The sequence below is a fragment of the Procambarus clarkii genome, chromosome 62, assembly GCF_040958095.1.
Source record: "Procambarus clarkii isolate CNS0578487 chromosome 62, FALCON_Pclarkii_2.0, whole genome shotgun sequence".
In the NCBI taxonomy this organism is placed as follows: domain Eukaryota; kingdom Metazoa; phylum Arthropoda; class Malacostraca; order Decapoda; family Cambaridae; genus Procambarus; species Procambarus clarkii.
Genome location: NC_091211.1, coordinates 23,418,177 through 23,434,421, shown reverse-complemented (window position 1 = coordinate 23,434,421; position 16,245 = coordinate 23,418,177). Strand labels below are relative to the sequence as shown.

Here is a 16,245-nt window from a genome sequence, read left to right as displayed (position 1 = left end):
TGCCATAGCTGGTAGTTACCTAATACCCACACACACATCGACTCCATGATATATATATATTATTTATATATAGACACAAATATACAAGAGTGATCTGAGCACACCACGCTGGGGGTCACTTGTTTATAATGAGTGTTAGAGGAAGGGAATGACTTGGGAGGGAAGACATCTAGCATAAAATGAATAATAATTGATATGTACATAATATATCGATCAGTTGCAAGTGTACAGTCGGAAAAGTATACAGATTTTAGAGCATAAGTGCATAATATATATATATATATATATATATATATATATATATATATATATATATATATATATATATATATATATATATATATATATATATATATATATATATATATATATATATATATTACAATGTTAGTGGTAACATATATCGCAAAAGTAACAAAAATTACATATGAAAAATAAGATTTATTTAGACTGTATATTAAATTAACAGATAATTTGTATATTCTATAAAACACAAGGACCAGAGGATAAAAAAATAATTTAGGAAAGAAACATGAACATGAAAATAAGTTATAATCCACATAGATTCACAGACTAACCTTGATCAAATTTCATTGGAACACAGCTCATATAACCGTGATCTGACTTTAAGAGGATTTAAACTGCTTTCCATTCATATCAAAAAGACTGTAATTTCACAATAATAAATAAGTATCCAGCTAGATGTATGCCTGCTTCCCTTTGTCCTCTGTCTGCCTTTTCCCTTGCCCTTTCTATTCCCTTTCTCTCCCCATCCCCCCTACCGCCTCACCACCAATTACTTCAACACTAACTACCAATACTGAGAAGTTCAAAACAACCCGGCAATGAGACGATCAAGTGGAATTACACTGCCGTTCTGGTTCCTCTTCAAGCCGCCCATCTTCTCGAGGACCTCGATGGCATAGTACCCGACGATGCCCACCACAAGGAAGACGACCAGGATGGTGATCTTGGCGTCGATGCAAAGGACGCTGCTGCAGGCGTAGGCGATGAGAAAGCCGAGGCACTCCCACAGGCGGTAGTTGCTGAAGGCCGCCTCTGGCGTCCCGGGAAAGATGACGCCATAGAGCGCTGACGAAAGAGGAAAGCTACAGTATCATCTTGAACCTCCAGTACTTAAAAGGTATACCAAATAAGACAAATCCCAATACCAACAGACTAAGAACGTAACGTTGCATCTATATTATCTACTCAGTATATATTATATTCGACTAGAGCAAGATCTACAAACTTTTCGGACCATTTTAGAAAGGAATGAATTAGTTTTATTTGGATCTTTTCTGTGCAGGTGATTAATTTTCAATAGTTCCAGTTAGAAAGGTTTGTATATGAATAACGCAGTCGAGTGTTGATTTCACGATGAATTAAGAATGACAAAAGGGACGTCAAAATCATTAACTGTAATAAAAAAGAAAAGTTATGTACAAAAAACTACTAAAGCGCAATTGAAAATAACTTGCACAACAACAAAATTCTATTAAGATTTACGCAAAGATGATGGTTACTCAGAGATGTTATAAGAAGCAGGGATTGAGAGTCGTCTCAGAATCCTCCTACACACTAACACAGCCGGGGTGAGGTTAACGCTGAATGATTATGGTTTAAAATCTTAAGGCATATGGCACTTATGATTGAAAATGAAGATTCACTAAACCGACAACCGTGCAGTTGAGAAGGGAAGTAAGAATTTTTTTCTTTACATATATTTCAAGTCACTAAGGATTGGATAAAATCTTGTGGCGGATTAGATGTAACCCTCGGGTCATGGTTTGAAGACCCCCTGGATTATAGCATAACAGAATGATTAGGCAAGTAGATGAATAAGTCTTCTGTGACCTCACCGTTGATTTGCGTCTGCCAGACAGCGTCAGCCGCCCCCCAGAAGCCGGCGATGACAAAGAACCACACCAGATCATCCGGATGTGGCCGCCAGTAGACCAGGGCAACGATGAGCCCAGAGTTGCAGAGGAACCCCAGAGTGAACACCGGCACTCGCCCCAACACCTTGACCAGCCGACTGAGCCCCACCGAGCACAGAGCGTCACACACACCGTAACACACTATGACATAACCCACCATGTGCACGCCCAGCCCGCACGAGACGTAAGCCTGTAACACAATGGGTCAATAATGGTGACTCGAGCTCAATGTTTATGTTTTGTACAGTAACAGTGCAGCATTTGGGTATATACAGATTGGCAATTACCGGGGGCAAGGTGACAATTATGGAGGACTAGGAACAATCACGGAGAGCAAGGCGACAATCACGGACGGCAAGGTGACAATTATGAAGAGTAATGTAGGGTGTTGGTTGATCATGAAACTTGTGCACATTAGTTCCATGACCAATCAATACATGTAGACGAACGCTGGTGCAGATGAGAGACGGGGTGAGATTGGGAGAGAGTGGGGAAGGGGGAGAGAGACCCGGGCACAGCTGGATACCCCTATATAGTGTAAATAAAAAAGAATGTCTGTCTGATCGAGACTGTGGGCCAGACACTTGGGGAGCTACCCTTACAAAACTTTCCAGGGTGACTGGTCTTTGCCCGAGAATGGCTATAGGCGATTCAGGGTCGAACTCTACACCCACGCCCCCTTTATATGTTATGGCAAATTGCACAAATTTTCAGTCTTATTAAATACCAGGTTCTACCCTTACTAAAATTTAAATACCACGCTCTATCGTCACTAACATTCATCTAAGATTATTCGCTACATAATGATTATGTTAATTACTTTTACTGCGAAAGTTAGTTACTCTTACGTAGTAGGAATAACTAACTCAATATGATCATGGTGCAGCTGGTATCATACATTATGGTGTAGAAAAATAACAGTCAAGAGAAAATTAGTTGTTTAGGAGTGATGGTGCCTGCCAGATTCTGGGAGAAGCCAGACAGGCCAGAGACGACTGGATTTTCGAAACTACTGGAAAATTGCTACCGCTTGCATGCTCAAAAGAGAGGTCTGTGGTGCCCGAACTATTAAGTTTGAAAAACAAGTGGAACACGTCAAAAAGAGATATGTATATCGAGCAATGTCTCCTCACTTCTCGGTGTATATACACTAATAATTTTCTTTTGCCCTGCATTACGTTCAGGACTAAAACATTCTTTATGTTCATTCGTAAACCTCTGTGGTATTGTTAATAACCCTACGAAGGTTGATAGCCCTTAATCCCAACACCAAACCAAAAGTAGCCAATCAAAGGACAGGAGCTCCATATTGACGAGCGAATAGTGAGAAGTGGGGGGGGGGGGGCATGACTCTTTCCTGCCGAGTAGACAAGAAGGGAAGCACCATTGATAGTTACTCTGTTGTAGTGGACACGTGCACAGTAGGCTACTGCCAGCTTGCTTGGTGGACACTTCTGAAGGATTATCCCTTAGGTAAGAGAAAAGAACATGGAATATCCACACCACACATCATAAAATGAAGAAACGACGACGTTTCGGTCCGTCCTAAGCCATTATCAAGCCGTGGCAGATTATTTCCAAATAGGTAGGTGCTCATGGGGTTGTTTCGACGCCATCTGAAGCGACGCGGTGCTATCCCTAACCAGCCATCCCCCAACCAAACAGGCAGACATTCTCTTTTAAAAATATTAATATGATAGAGAAAATAGGCAGAAAGTCAGTAAATTAGACACCGATGGATAGATAGGCGGGGGTACAAAACCTAACAGCTCGATCCTGAAAGTACAAATACATGAATACACGCACATCCCCACTAGATTAGGAGAGCGGACCGCATCCAAATTGAATAGATACATAATTCAGCCCGTCTTCAGGTTAGAGTGATTACACCGAGACACCAAACCCTCTCTCACACCACCAAGATACTTATCTAGATATTTGTGAAAGTTTGAAACCATATTACGGTTCCAACAATAGTTTGTTTGAAAGCTGGTAAGTAAACCTTAGTCCTTAATGGAGAATATTCTTTAGTTATAATTTTATTGAGTTATAAATCGAGGGAATAAAATGAACAAAATATGTGGTACACTCGTTTTCACATATATTTTTTTTTTTACTCCGTGACTATTACTACTGTATAACACTTCCAAGTGCTAAATAGTCGTAATAACATGGCGCTTTACTTTGATAATTCCCATCGTTTTCTTTGATACGGCCACAGCCTTAAGTTTTCTGTAATGTGAAATTCTATTTGGATACTCAAACAGTTTTCGAATTTAATATTTCAAATGTTTGAGAATATTACGCTGTTTTATCCTAACCTACTTTAAACCTAATCATGTATAGGGAGAAGATAATAGCACAAGTTACATAGTGGTTTTTATGTGATTACACAAAGGAGTACAAACCCCTTAACAGGACAAGCGCGCGCACACACACACACACACACACACACACACACACACACACACACAGGGGGCCTCGTAGCCTGCTGGATAGCGCGCAGGACTCTTAATTCTGTGGCGCGGGTTCGATTCCCGCACGAGGCAGAAACAAATGGGCAAAGTTTCTTTCACCCTAAGTGCCCCTGTTACCTAGCAGTAAATAGGTACCTGGGAGTTAGTCAGCTGTAACGGGCTGCTTCCTGGGGTGTGTGTGTGTGGTGTGAAAAAAAAAAGTAGTTAGTAAACAGTTGATTGACAGTTGAGAGGCGGGCCGAAAGAGCAAAGCTCAACCCCCGCAAAACACAACTAGTAAACACAACTAGTAAACACACACACACACATACACACACGCTGGAAGACAGGAGAATTAGGGGGGACATTATCACCACATACAAGATTCTCAAAAGAATTTATAGGGAAAACAAAGACAGATTATTTAACACATGGGGCACACGCACGAGGAAACTCAGGTGGAAATTGAGTGCCAAAATGAGCCATAAAGATATTAGAAAATAAATGTTAGTGTCATAGTAGTTAATAAATGGAACACATTAGGAAATGATATGGTTACCTTGAGGTTACCTTGAGGTGCTTCCGGGGCTTAGCGTCCCCGCGGCCCGGTCGTCGACCAGGCCTCCTGGTTGCTGGACTGATCAACCAGGCTGTTGGACGCGGCTGCTCGCAGCCTGACGTATGAGTCACAGCCTGGTTGATCAGGTATAGCTTGACCTGGTGGAGGCAGACTCCATACAGTTTTAAGTGTAGATATGACAAAGCCCAACAGGCTCAGGAACCTGTACACCTGTTGATTGACCGTTGAAAGCCGGGACCAAAGAGCCAAAGCTCAATCCCCCCCCCCCCGCAAGCACAACTAGGTGAGTACAACTGGGTGAGTATACACACACACATACACTCTGCAGGCCTCGCGGCTGAGTGAACAGCGCTCGGAAGTCGTAGTCCTAAGAGCCCTGGTTCGATTCCCGGCCGAGGCGAAAACAAATGGATGAGTTTCTTTCACCCTGATGCCCCTTGTTCACCTAGCAGTAAATAGGTACCTGGGAGTTAGACTGCTGCTACGGATATAATAGAGGAAATATAGATTGGTTTGAAAGGCTGGGTCCATGAGTTAATAGCTCGATTCTACAGGCACAAATAGTACATATAAAATAATAAATACACAGGCTGAGAGAAGTCAACTTCACGTTGTTAAAGAATCAAGAAACAGAGGAAACAGTAAAGAATAACGAGGTACTGTTTAATCACCCAAGGTTGTGCTTTCATGTATACATTTTAATAACAATAACAAACATATTGCTGGCTAAAACCAACTGTTTACCCTAAACAGCAAGAGAACAGGAGCACGGGGGTGATGAGGGTACTGGGCACAAATCAGAGAAAGTACTGGGCTGGGTTGTAAAGAAGATTTATTGAATATATGACTAGTGAGCAACTGTATTGGTTACAGATTAGATTTATTGAGGCTAATCGACGACAACCGACAACCAGAAACACGTGAGCCTTGTAACTGGACTTCATCCCTGAAAACTCAAGTCGGAGAGTAAATGTAGGCAAGTGGAGACAATGGATGCTCACAGCAGTATAGTCGGCGGTGAGGAAGCCCTGCTCAAGGCCAGACCAGATGGTGAGGGGAACAATGAGCAGCTGGTACGGGTGCCGCAGGTGGGTGAAGGTGGCCACCAGCAGCTGCACGCTGCTCTTACCGCTTCCTCCACTACCTTCTATTTCTTTAAAACTGGCGAAGAGTTAATTTGTATACATGAATCATCTTTCATCAGTTGATATTTAGCAACAATATTTCATAAATCATTGAACTTGAACTTTCTCCACTCTCACATGACTAAATTACACCTGACCTTTGAGAGTGGGAGAATATTTTGCATGATTTATGACTAGACTTCTGACTGCTTACTGCTTAAGTCAGTAAGTTTTCAGATGGAAGCACAAGTTAAAGCCAATGTTTGATTATAGACAAAGCTTCACTTAAGAATTGATAAAATGAACAGCATATATTTAGACGCAGCAGAGAAAGGGTTAAGGACGGATACCGTAAATGATCTTGTATTCTGAAAGGAACCCAATTCTGCACAATGGCGTCGTTGATTCTTTGGCGGGAATCATCGCTATGGGCTTCCCTCTCCAACCTTTCCCTCTCCCTCTGTGACTGATTTATTAACTTGTTCATTCTATAAGTCCTCTGACAATAGTCCTAAGAAAGCTCCTCACTGAGGGAAAAATTTTCTGTGAATAAGACCTGTCCTTAACCGGTGTTTCCCTCAGCACTCCTGCAGGAACCTCCTGCGTTTAGTCCAAGTTTTCAGCAAGGAATGTTGATGCCAGGAAGGCGCAGACAGTCTCGAAGGCTAGTTACTAGGTTTCTCCTTTACCTGCTGAGGGGATCCACGAAGACGAGGACGACGACGCAGGAGAACAGAGAGAAGACCAGGTAGATACTAGCCATGGTGTAGATCTGCCAAAGAGGCGGACCTTCCCTCCCGCCGGAGTCGCTGCTGTTGGAGCCATCAGAGATTTCCCCGATGCAGAAGTTGTAACCGCAGGAAAGCAACTCTGTGTTATGCGTCCCATTGGGTTCCTCCACTCCCACCGACAATACTGACGGAGGTGAAATGTTACGCTAGTGGGAGACAACATGAAAAGCACGAGACAAAATAATCACCAAAAGATGCTAAACTAAATGGATATTCAAGGAATACCTTGGATAGTCTTCGTCTCCCTCCATCCTCATTCCCCCCTCTTTTCTTCCCCTCTCCCCACATTGCTTTCCATCTCTTTCCCCTGTCTTCTCTGTCCTCCTTTCCTACCCTTCCCCACTCCCCTTCCTCTCATCTCCCCATTTTTTATCCCCTATTCACCCCCTATCCCTTCCCTTTCCACCTCCCCGTCTTTCCTCCCCCTTCTCCCCTCTTTCTACCCCCCTCCCTCTTTAGCCTGTTGGACCTTGAACAGACAGAAATTTCCATTATACACAGAGTTCACTTGTATGTGAGGAATTCTAGGGACCCGGTCAGCCACCTTTCAATTATATTGTGGATGGGGGTATCATTATTGGGCTTTACCCCCTCTTAATAAGACAAATATACCGAACCCAGCCAAACTATGTGTGTCTCGTACCCCAGACCATTCCTCCTGCAAAGTAGGGTGGGGTTAGTCCCACGGATCTGGCTTCCAACCTAGGACAAACAGGCAGACATTCTCGTACAAATATATAGGTAACATTAGTGGTGGAGATTTTTGTACATGTACTGTATATTTACACGGGAGTAAACGTAAGCTGTAGTTTTACCTGAGGAGGCGATGAGGCTGCCCCATACTTGGGTAGACTGGAAGAACATGAAGAATATGCCGAAGAACTTTGTTATGATGACGTCACTGTTCTCTCCCGCCAACTCGGCGTATCTCATCCCGGCCTGTGATACACAATACGAATTAATATATCAACTTTGTATTACGAAGAACTCTGAAATGTGTCCATTAGAATGTGAAAAATAATACTTCTAATTGTTCCTATAACTGGAGATAAAAAATTTGAATTTCTTTCATCAAACAACAGCTCTAAAGGCCTATCCTCTCTTGCGTTCACAACGTCACTAAACTAAATTGCCAGAACCTAACCTAACCGAGGACCCACGAATAGGAAACGGAACATCACATCAAATTTAAGAGTTGCTATAAATTTAAGTACATACATCAGTAGTACATCAATATGGATTTTAACAGTGGAAAGTTCCCACAGGTGTCAACGTCCTTCCTGACCTACCTTGGTGAGGTAGGTACACTTGGAGGACCAGAGAGGTGCGGCTCCCAGGCCCAGGATGACGGCTGTGGGCACCAACGTGTAGAACTCTGGATAGAACTGGGCGGCGATGTAGGAGGAGTAGCAGAGCATGGAGGCCGCCATGGTGTACTTCTCCTTCAGCACCGTCAGTAGCCACGACGGCAGGAAGCAGCAGGAGAAGATATAAGTGGCGTAGAGGGCAGTCAGCGAGGCCGTCCCATCCACCCTGCAGCAATAACAGAAAATCATGGCTTGTGTGCTCCCCTAATTATGCTCATCTTATTGTGCTGACGGGAGTTGAGCTTCGATTCTTTGGTCTCGCCTCTCCATCTTTAGTCAACTGATGTACTGGCTTCCGAGTCTATTAGGTTCTATCATATCCATATTTAAAACTGTGTGGAGCCTTCGTTTAGTGTTTGACTAGAGAAGGAATCTACGATAATTCTTGCACAAATCTACTCATTATTATGTTCTTTACTTGTTAAGAAAGTTGCAAAGTAGCTTTACAATGTTCATTTAATATTTTAAATTTGCTAGATGCATATTGAACAAAGACCGTCTTATGTTAAAGGACTCTTTAGCCTCTCCCGAGGCATGTTGTTGTTATTGTTTTAGATTTAGCTTCTCAGAGTGAAATGTCCATTTAGCACGGGCTATGGTGAGCCTGTAATTGAGTTCGGTTACTCGCGATAACCTTGTTACTCTGATATTTGGGTCAAAGTTTTAAATGGAGGTAGGGTTTCCTCCTTTTTCCCTGTTTCTTTTTCGCTTCTGTTTTAGTCGTGTTTTAATAACATTATCTTGGTGGCGGATGTAGATGCAGAATGTTCACTAGTGAGTCCCATTCTTTAACGGCTTTTCTAATCATTGTAGTGGCTGTGGAATGTGCATCTAATGCAGCTGCTGTCGTTGGATTAATGTTGAGTTAGATGTGCAGGACTTCAGTAGCTTCACATACCAGTAAGTAGTGCACTCTCGAGGCAGATGGAAATTGAATATATATTGTCAGGGGACAACATTATATATTCCAAGTATGAAAAGGTAAGAGATGAGGTGGGTTTCCTGTCGAAATGTTGTTTTGTTCCTTTGTTAGATTTAGCTTCTCGGAACAAAAAGTTCCAAGTAGCACGGGCTATGGTAAGCCCGTAGTGGACTTACCTGGCACAGAAGCGGGGCTGTATATGCCTGTCGTGAGGACTGCATTTTTCCTGGTCGGCTGGTCCAGTTGAGGTTGTAACCTAATGGAATTGGTTAGACGAGATTATAGTATAATTCTATAAATAATTTCTAAATAAAGTATGGAGTGATGAGGAAAGGGAGTCATTGCATTAAATGACTTGTAGCAGTAAAGGCGAAGTTTAGGGGATACTGCTTGACTGTGCGAGTTCATCTAGTTGAGTACACACATCTAGTAGTAGATGTGTGTGTAGTGGTAGTAGTTCCACTAGGTGAGTACATGAGAACATAAGAATGAAGGTAACTGCAGAAGGCCTTTTGGCCCATACGTGGTAGCTCCTATTTATATTCACCCAATCTCATTCATTCACGCAAGCGAGAACACATACACACACACACACACCCACACACACACACACACACACACACACACACACACACACACACACACACACACAGCCAAAGAAGAGCCAAAGCTCAACCCCCGCAAGCACAATTAGGTGAGTACACACACACACACACACACACACATACGCTAGCTTGCAAAGTAAGCGCCGAGATACACAAATAATTACACCTTATATCACCATAAAACATTCTTTACATCATATATACAACTTATATAAATTTATAACGATGCGATATTAACTTATTGATTAGTACCACCTGTGACCATGGAGTGCCACCTGTAGCCACGCAGTGCCACCTGCAACCATGTGTGGTATGGTATACTCACTTGTTGATGGAGGACTGGAGGTTGGACATGGAGTTGTAGCTGGTGAAGAGGAATGTAAAGGCAACAGAGATGAGGAAGATGTTCTTCATGATGGCAAATTTTTCCTTCTTTTCCTCCGGCGTGAGGTCTTTCCTGCCGACCTTCCCAGTACTCTTCTCGACCTCCACATGTCGCTCTTTCGTCTCTCTTGTTTCTGCAGAAGAAACACAATATTGCAAGCTTATTTACTCGTTTTACCCGTAGTACACCATGGGATCAATCACCCTTGTTGAACCAGTATAGGTGGAGAAGTCCCAGGGGGTAGGCTTGACCATTGAACTGTTATCTGAGGTCAGATAGCAAGAATCGCCTACATGTCGGAGTGTTAGGCTGCTTGGGGTCACATGTGAGAAACAAAGATACCTCGTGTGACCTGTGGTCACCAGTGTATACAACAAGGAGAATTACAGATACCAGAGAGTGTGTTTTGAGTAGTTGGGAGGAAGGTTGAAGTTTTGGGTAAACATCAGACCTCAAGAGCACTGTGGAATTGGGACGGAAGTTTCTGGATCGTACCTGATCGTACCTGGACGTATCTCTCCTGATCCCAAGATCAGGAGAACAGTACCTCCTGCTCTCCTGCAGGACGTACTGCAGGAGAGTACGTCCTGCAGTACGTACAGAGAGTACGTACTCTCTGTTTTACGTACCATATACGTAATATGGTACGTAATACAGAGACCATATAGTTAGGATTCTATAACTATTAGAATATTATTCTAATATAATAGAATATATTATATTAGAATAATATAATATATTATTAGAGACCATATAGTTAGGATTCTTTCCTAGGAGCCGAGTGCTGGAAAGAAATTTGTATTATTATTATTATTATTATTATTATTATTATTATTATTATTATTGAAATATGTGGTAAAAGTAGCTCTGAGGTTGGCAACAGTCTGGTGAGAACCTCGTATTTTTTATATAAATATTAATGTAATTATGGTAAATATCGCCTCCTCCCCCCTCCCTTCCCTTCCGTTCAGCAAGATGATGGGGGATTGTGTATAAGTATGATGACTGTATATTGTATAAACCCAATACAGTACCACTACATTAGGTTTTCACTTTTGATGTATCAATTATACATATTTGGTAGTGTTTGTGAGGAATGTTTGGCAATATTGGTGAGGAATGTTTAAAAGTGTTGGTGAGGACCTCCTTCAGGCGAGGAATGTCTGTCAGTGTTGATTAATATTAATATAGCAGGGTTTGTTCCATTCTCCACGATTCATTGTCTAGGCCGGGCGATCATTGTTTACTAATACAGGTCACGCTCAGAGCTGCTCCTCTGACTGTGATTATACACCCAACAGAAAAATAGCCAAAAAAATAATCTGCAGTGACCTATATTTTATAGAGAATTTGTCTTAAATTTTAACGAAACTATGCAAATAATATAACACTAAAACAGTGTAAGTCTAATAAGAGGAATAAGACATTAGGGTTAACATGGTTTTTCCAAACCTGGCAACCCTGACAACGGAAGCCAGGGTTGTAGTTATCCACACGAAGAAAAGCAAGATATCAGTAGACACATGTAGACCAAAATCCTTGGTTTCTGTTTTTTGAGAAGATCTTTGAAAACATTCCTTCTTGAGAAACTAGAAAACTTCGATAACAAATATGTACTAAGGTTTTTACAAATAATGGAAGTACATCAGACTTAATAACTCCAGAGTAGTGTATAAATTAACAAGTCTCGATGGTGGAGAGGATACATGTAATACTGAAGCTTTGGACACTGCTAGAGCATTTGATGATTTGATACACAGATTTAGTGTGTAAGCTAACGGAGATTGGGACTTGTGAACGAGTCAAATCAGTTTCATACAATTACTTAAGTAACCGAATTTTCCAGGTCGAAATTACAGTTTTTAACATTTTAAACTCATTTAACCTACAAGTAAGTTTATCAAGTTACTGTTGTCCAATAAAAACATAATTGTACTAAGTATGGCATCAATTCAAAACATTATTCAAAATAACCATTAATAAATTTTGAACTTTGGTATACGACATTTTCATTAGATTTAATCAACTATAGAGATATTGGTAACTTTATCACATAAAGGCATCCAGAGTGCTAGGCATTATATAATTAAGGCATTAAAGGCATTAAGAGTGATGTAATGATTAATATAAACTTAAAACCAAAACATAAATATGCTAAATGTGAATTCTCGATTTTATATCAAGAAGTGTTGACTATTGATATACTACCATTATTCTACAACTTTATCTAGCTTGACTGAAACGTCATTCCGATTAACGTCTGCCATTTTCATCACTAAATCACAAAAACATAAATCATTGGAACACAAATTATCCTATACAAATATAAGTTGTTTTTTTTTGAGATATATACAAGAGTTGTTACATTCTTGTAGAGCCACTAGTACGCGTAGCGTTTCGGGCAAGTCCTTAATCCTATGGTCCCTGGAATACGATCCCCTGCCGCGAAGAATCGTTTTATCATCCAAGTACACATTTTACTGTTGCGTTAAACAGAGGCTACAGTTAAGGAATTGCGCCCAGTAAATCCTCCCCGGCCAGGATACGAACCCATGACATAGCGCTCGCGGAACGCCAGGCGAGTGTCTTACCACTACACCACGGAGACTGTAATGACTGACTGTAGTTGGGTGAGAAGGTTAACCTGAACATCAAGAAACTCAAGAGTGATGCATATTGTATTGCTAATTTTGGTGATTAATTGAAAGAGTCTCTTAGAGCCACTAACAGGCTGGGTGTTCCTGGCCAAGTTGCAGTCTCTTGAATAGGAAAGTAACATTGAACTTATATCGAGAAGTGTAGAAATGACGGTGATGTTGCTGAAGTTTGCAAATGAATAAAAGTCATAAATTTGGAGTGTATACAAAATGTGTTCAAAATATCATCTCAAATTGGAGGCCCAGAGTCCCAGACGAGAGAAAAAAGATTGAAGTGACAGATTCTTGAGTGCGGAAAATGGGATGTAAATAGCAACTCCTCGCATGGGATATTATCCACTCCAATGTCTTTCCACCACTCTCTCTCCTTCCAGCATTTTGCTGCTTTCAAGCACTCTCCCTCCCACCACCGCTCTCTCTCTCTCTCTCTCTCTCTCTCTCTCTCTCTCTCTCTCTCTCTCTCTCTCTCTCTCTCTCTCTCTCTCTCTCTCCACCACTCTCCCCCAACATCCATCACTCTCTTCCTCTCCTCTTCCCTCGTTCAATCACTTGCTCCCTCATCTTCACTCCAGCGTTCTCTTGACTTTATACTCCGTCAAAAAATCCACCTCCTAACCTAACCAGAACAGTATGAACCCAACCAACCCACCTAACCCTCTCAAGTCCGATGAATAGAAAACAAAAATATTTGTGAGTAGTAACTTTTTATAGTAGGTTGCATTTGTAACGATGGTTACCATAACGTAGAGACTCACCGGACTGAGCGAGCTCCTCGCTGTTAAAGGCTGCGTTGTCCAGTCCTGTCCTCTCCTCCTTCTCTTCCATCTGTATAAAACACAATAGGTTAGAATTAATTCACATAAATGTAATAAGTACACACACACACACACACACACACACACACACACACACACACACACACACAGGCTGGTGGAAGCTGACTCCATACACAGTTTCAAATGTAGTTATAATAGAACCCAATAGGCTCAGGAATCTGTACTCCAGTTGATTGACAGTTGAGAGGCTGGACCAAAGAGACAAAGCTCAACCCCCGCAAGCACAAATAGGTGAGTATACACACACACACACACACACACACACTCACACACGTGTGTGTTATATTATATGTTGCTATATTATTTAGGTGGTCTGATAGCTGAGCGGACATCGCGCAAGACTCGTAATTCTGTGGCCCGGGTTCGATTCCCGGACCAGGCAGAAACAAATGGGCAGATTTTCTTTCACCCTGATGCACCTGTTACCTAGCAGTAAATAGATATCTGGGAATTAAACAGCTGTTACGGAGCTGCTTCCTGGGGTTTGTGTGTGTGGGGGGGGGGGATTAAATAAGTTAGGTAGTAGTTAGTAACAGTTGATTGACAGTTGAGAGGCGGGCCGAAAGAGCAGAGCTCAACCCCCGCAAGAACATCTAGGTGAATACAACTAGGTGAATACAACTAGGTGAATACAACTAGGTGAATACACACAATATTAGCTGATTAATTGTTTTAATTACGAAAAATTACTACTGTGTGGTGTTAATACACGGCTTCACTATAACACACTTCTCAATGTAAACATTGTAGTGGATGTAAACTTAAGATCTTGTGTTGTCACGTGACCTTCAGCCACACTCATAAGCTCACAATCACGTTCATAACCCCTCACAATCACGCTCATAACCTCACAACCAACAACAACACGATGCTCTCACTAGTGTATGACCAAAATACATAGAAGTAAAAATTCCCTTTATATTTAAATTTCCCATTAAGCTTAAGAAAAGACATTTCGTAAGCTAAATTTCTGCAACTGGGTACAAAGCACAAGACGAAAGTTACTGCGGCTTAGAGTGGTGACGAATCGGGTGACCTTGTACAAGCCATGTACACACGGCTGTGTCCTGCTTCTCGCTGTATATTCAATGATAGTATACTAAAATATAAGAGAGTTGTGCTAAACTACTACGCTACCAGTGTGTCATTTCGTTACAAAAAACACACACTTGGTATTGTATTCCAGGCAGATGCTGTATTCCAGGGATGTTGTATTTCAGGCAGGTACTCTATTTCAGGCAGGTACTGTATTCCAGACAGATACTGTATTCCAGACAGATACTGTATTCCAGGGATGTTGTTGTATTTCAGGCAGGTACTGTATTCCAGTTAAGTTTTATTTCTAGTCAGTCACTGCAACCCTATTACAAGCTGCGAGGTGACAAGCGTATGAGCGTCACCTCCCTGAATGCTGAGCAAGTGAGCACTGAAACACCTGCCTGACGTCTCCCTCAAGTGAAATCGGTCCAGTGATTGGGTCGAGAAGCTGTTGCCAAGAGTCGCAAGTCAGTGTATCTTAGTTGGCGTTCACGTAATGACCCCCTCCTCCTTTCCCTGTACCTTGGGCAAAGCAGGAGTAGTGACGTCTATGTAACCATGAAATAATGCTTGATATTGCTGAGTCTAGGTTGATTAAACGTCATTGGATTATCGCCTCAGACAGCTGTGTTTATATCAGCAAAACTCGATGGCAGTGCGTTTCGCTTCTATGGTGTTTATAGTTTTTTTCATAAATCTGTCCATAGATCTGTAACTAAATTTCAGAATCATTAATTGCTTATTTTCTAAATCTAAATCAATGTAACATAAATTCAAAGTATTGTATTCTAACTTGGATTGACAGTCTCGCACTCCATTTATATCTTTCTTGTTTAAAAGTGTTATCCATTTACAAAATTCGCAAGAAATGCATTAGAGTACAAATTGAGTTTTCTTAGTCTCTCTTCACAGGATAGGTTTCTTCTTTTGTTACCTCTCCACATGATGCATACCTAGAGAGGGTTCCGTTCGTTCTTCTACTTCCCGAGCCAGTCGGGAAGTAGAAGAACTTCTACGTTCTTCTACTTCCTGGGACCAGTCTTGACTTGTGATTACTTAGTACAACAGGTCTGATGTTGGAGGGCTGCAGGGCCCCTCATGCCCAGTGTGACCTCATACCCAGTACGACCACGTACCCAGTAGGACCTCATTCCCAGTATGACTTCCATACTGCTTGGAGCGGCCTGCAGGCCCGCAGCCCCATTGTAACCCAGTGGGTCATGCACTTTTTGCAAGAACCTATCTAACTGCTTTTTGAAGAAGTCCACCTCTGTTCCGACAATATCTGTAATGCTTGCTGGGAGAGTATTGGACAGCTGTGGACCTCTGATGGTCACACAGTGCTCTCTGATTGTGCCAATTGTCCCTCTTCAATGGTTCGATTCTCCATTTCTTTACGTGTCTTTCGCTAAAGTATCTTGTTATTCTACTGTGGAGTTTTGGGACCTGGCCTTTCACTATCTTCCATGTATATATTATTTGATACCTCGTCTCCTTTTTCGGGAAGTACATTTTGAGAGCTTTGAGACGATCCCAGTAATTTA

The 16,245-nt window shown here is 41.8% G+C and overlaps 1 protein-coding gene across 1 annotated transcript; it reads right to left on the bottom strand.

The window, feature by feature from the left end:
• Positions 1–428: 428 nt before the first annotated feature.
• LOC123766519 (protein unc-93 homolog A) lies at positions 429–15,483 on the bottom strand. The gene is made up of 9 exons (XM_045755737.2): positions 14,833–15,483; positions 13,583–13,652; positions 10,111–10,303; positions 8,181–8,424; positions 7,707–7,830; positions 6,790–7,015; positions 5,978–6,137; positions 1,863–2,130; positions 429–1,092 (listed from the first exon to the last, which is right to left on the bottom strand). Exons 2-9 carry the CDS (start codon positions 13,650–13,652, stop codon positions 830–832), a joined length of 1,548 nt encoding a protein of 515 aa, XP_045611693.2. The 5' UTR covers positions 14,833–15,483; the 3' UTR covers positions 429–829.
• Positions 15,484–16,245: the final 762 nt, after the last annotated feature.

What these genes read in the sequence shown, in the direction of transcription:
- LOC123766519 (XM_045755737.2), bottom strand. Translation starts at nt 13,652, where the DNA reads ATGGAAGAGAAGGAGGAGAGGACAGGACTGGACAACGCAGCCTTTAAC. An exon ending in AGTGTACCTACCTCACCAAG is followed by an intron (nt 7,831 to 8,180) that starts GTAGGTCAGGAA and finishes TGTGTATCACAG; the next exon opens with GCCGGGATGAGATACGCCGA. An exon ending in CAGCCTCATCGCCTCCTCAG is followed by an intron (nt 7,016 to 7,706) that starts GTAAAACTACAG and finishes CACCTCCGTCAG; the next exon opens with TATTGTCGGTGGGAGTGGAG.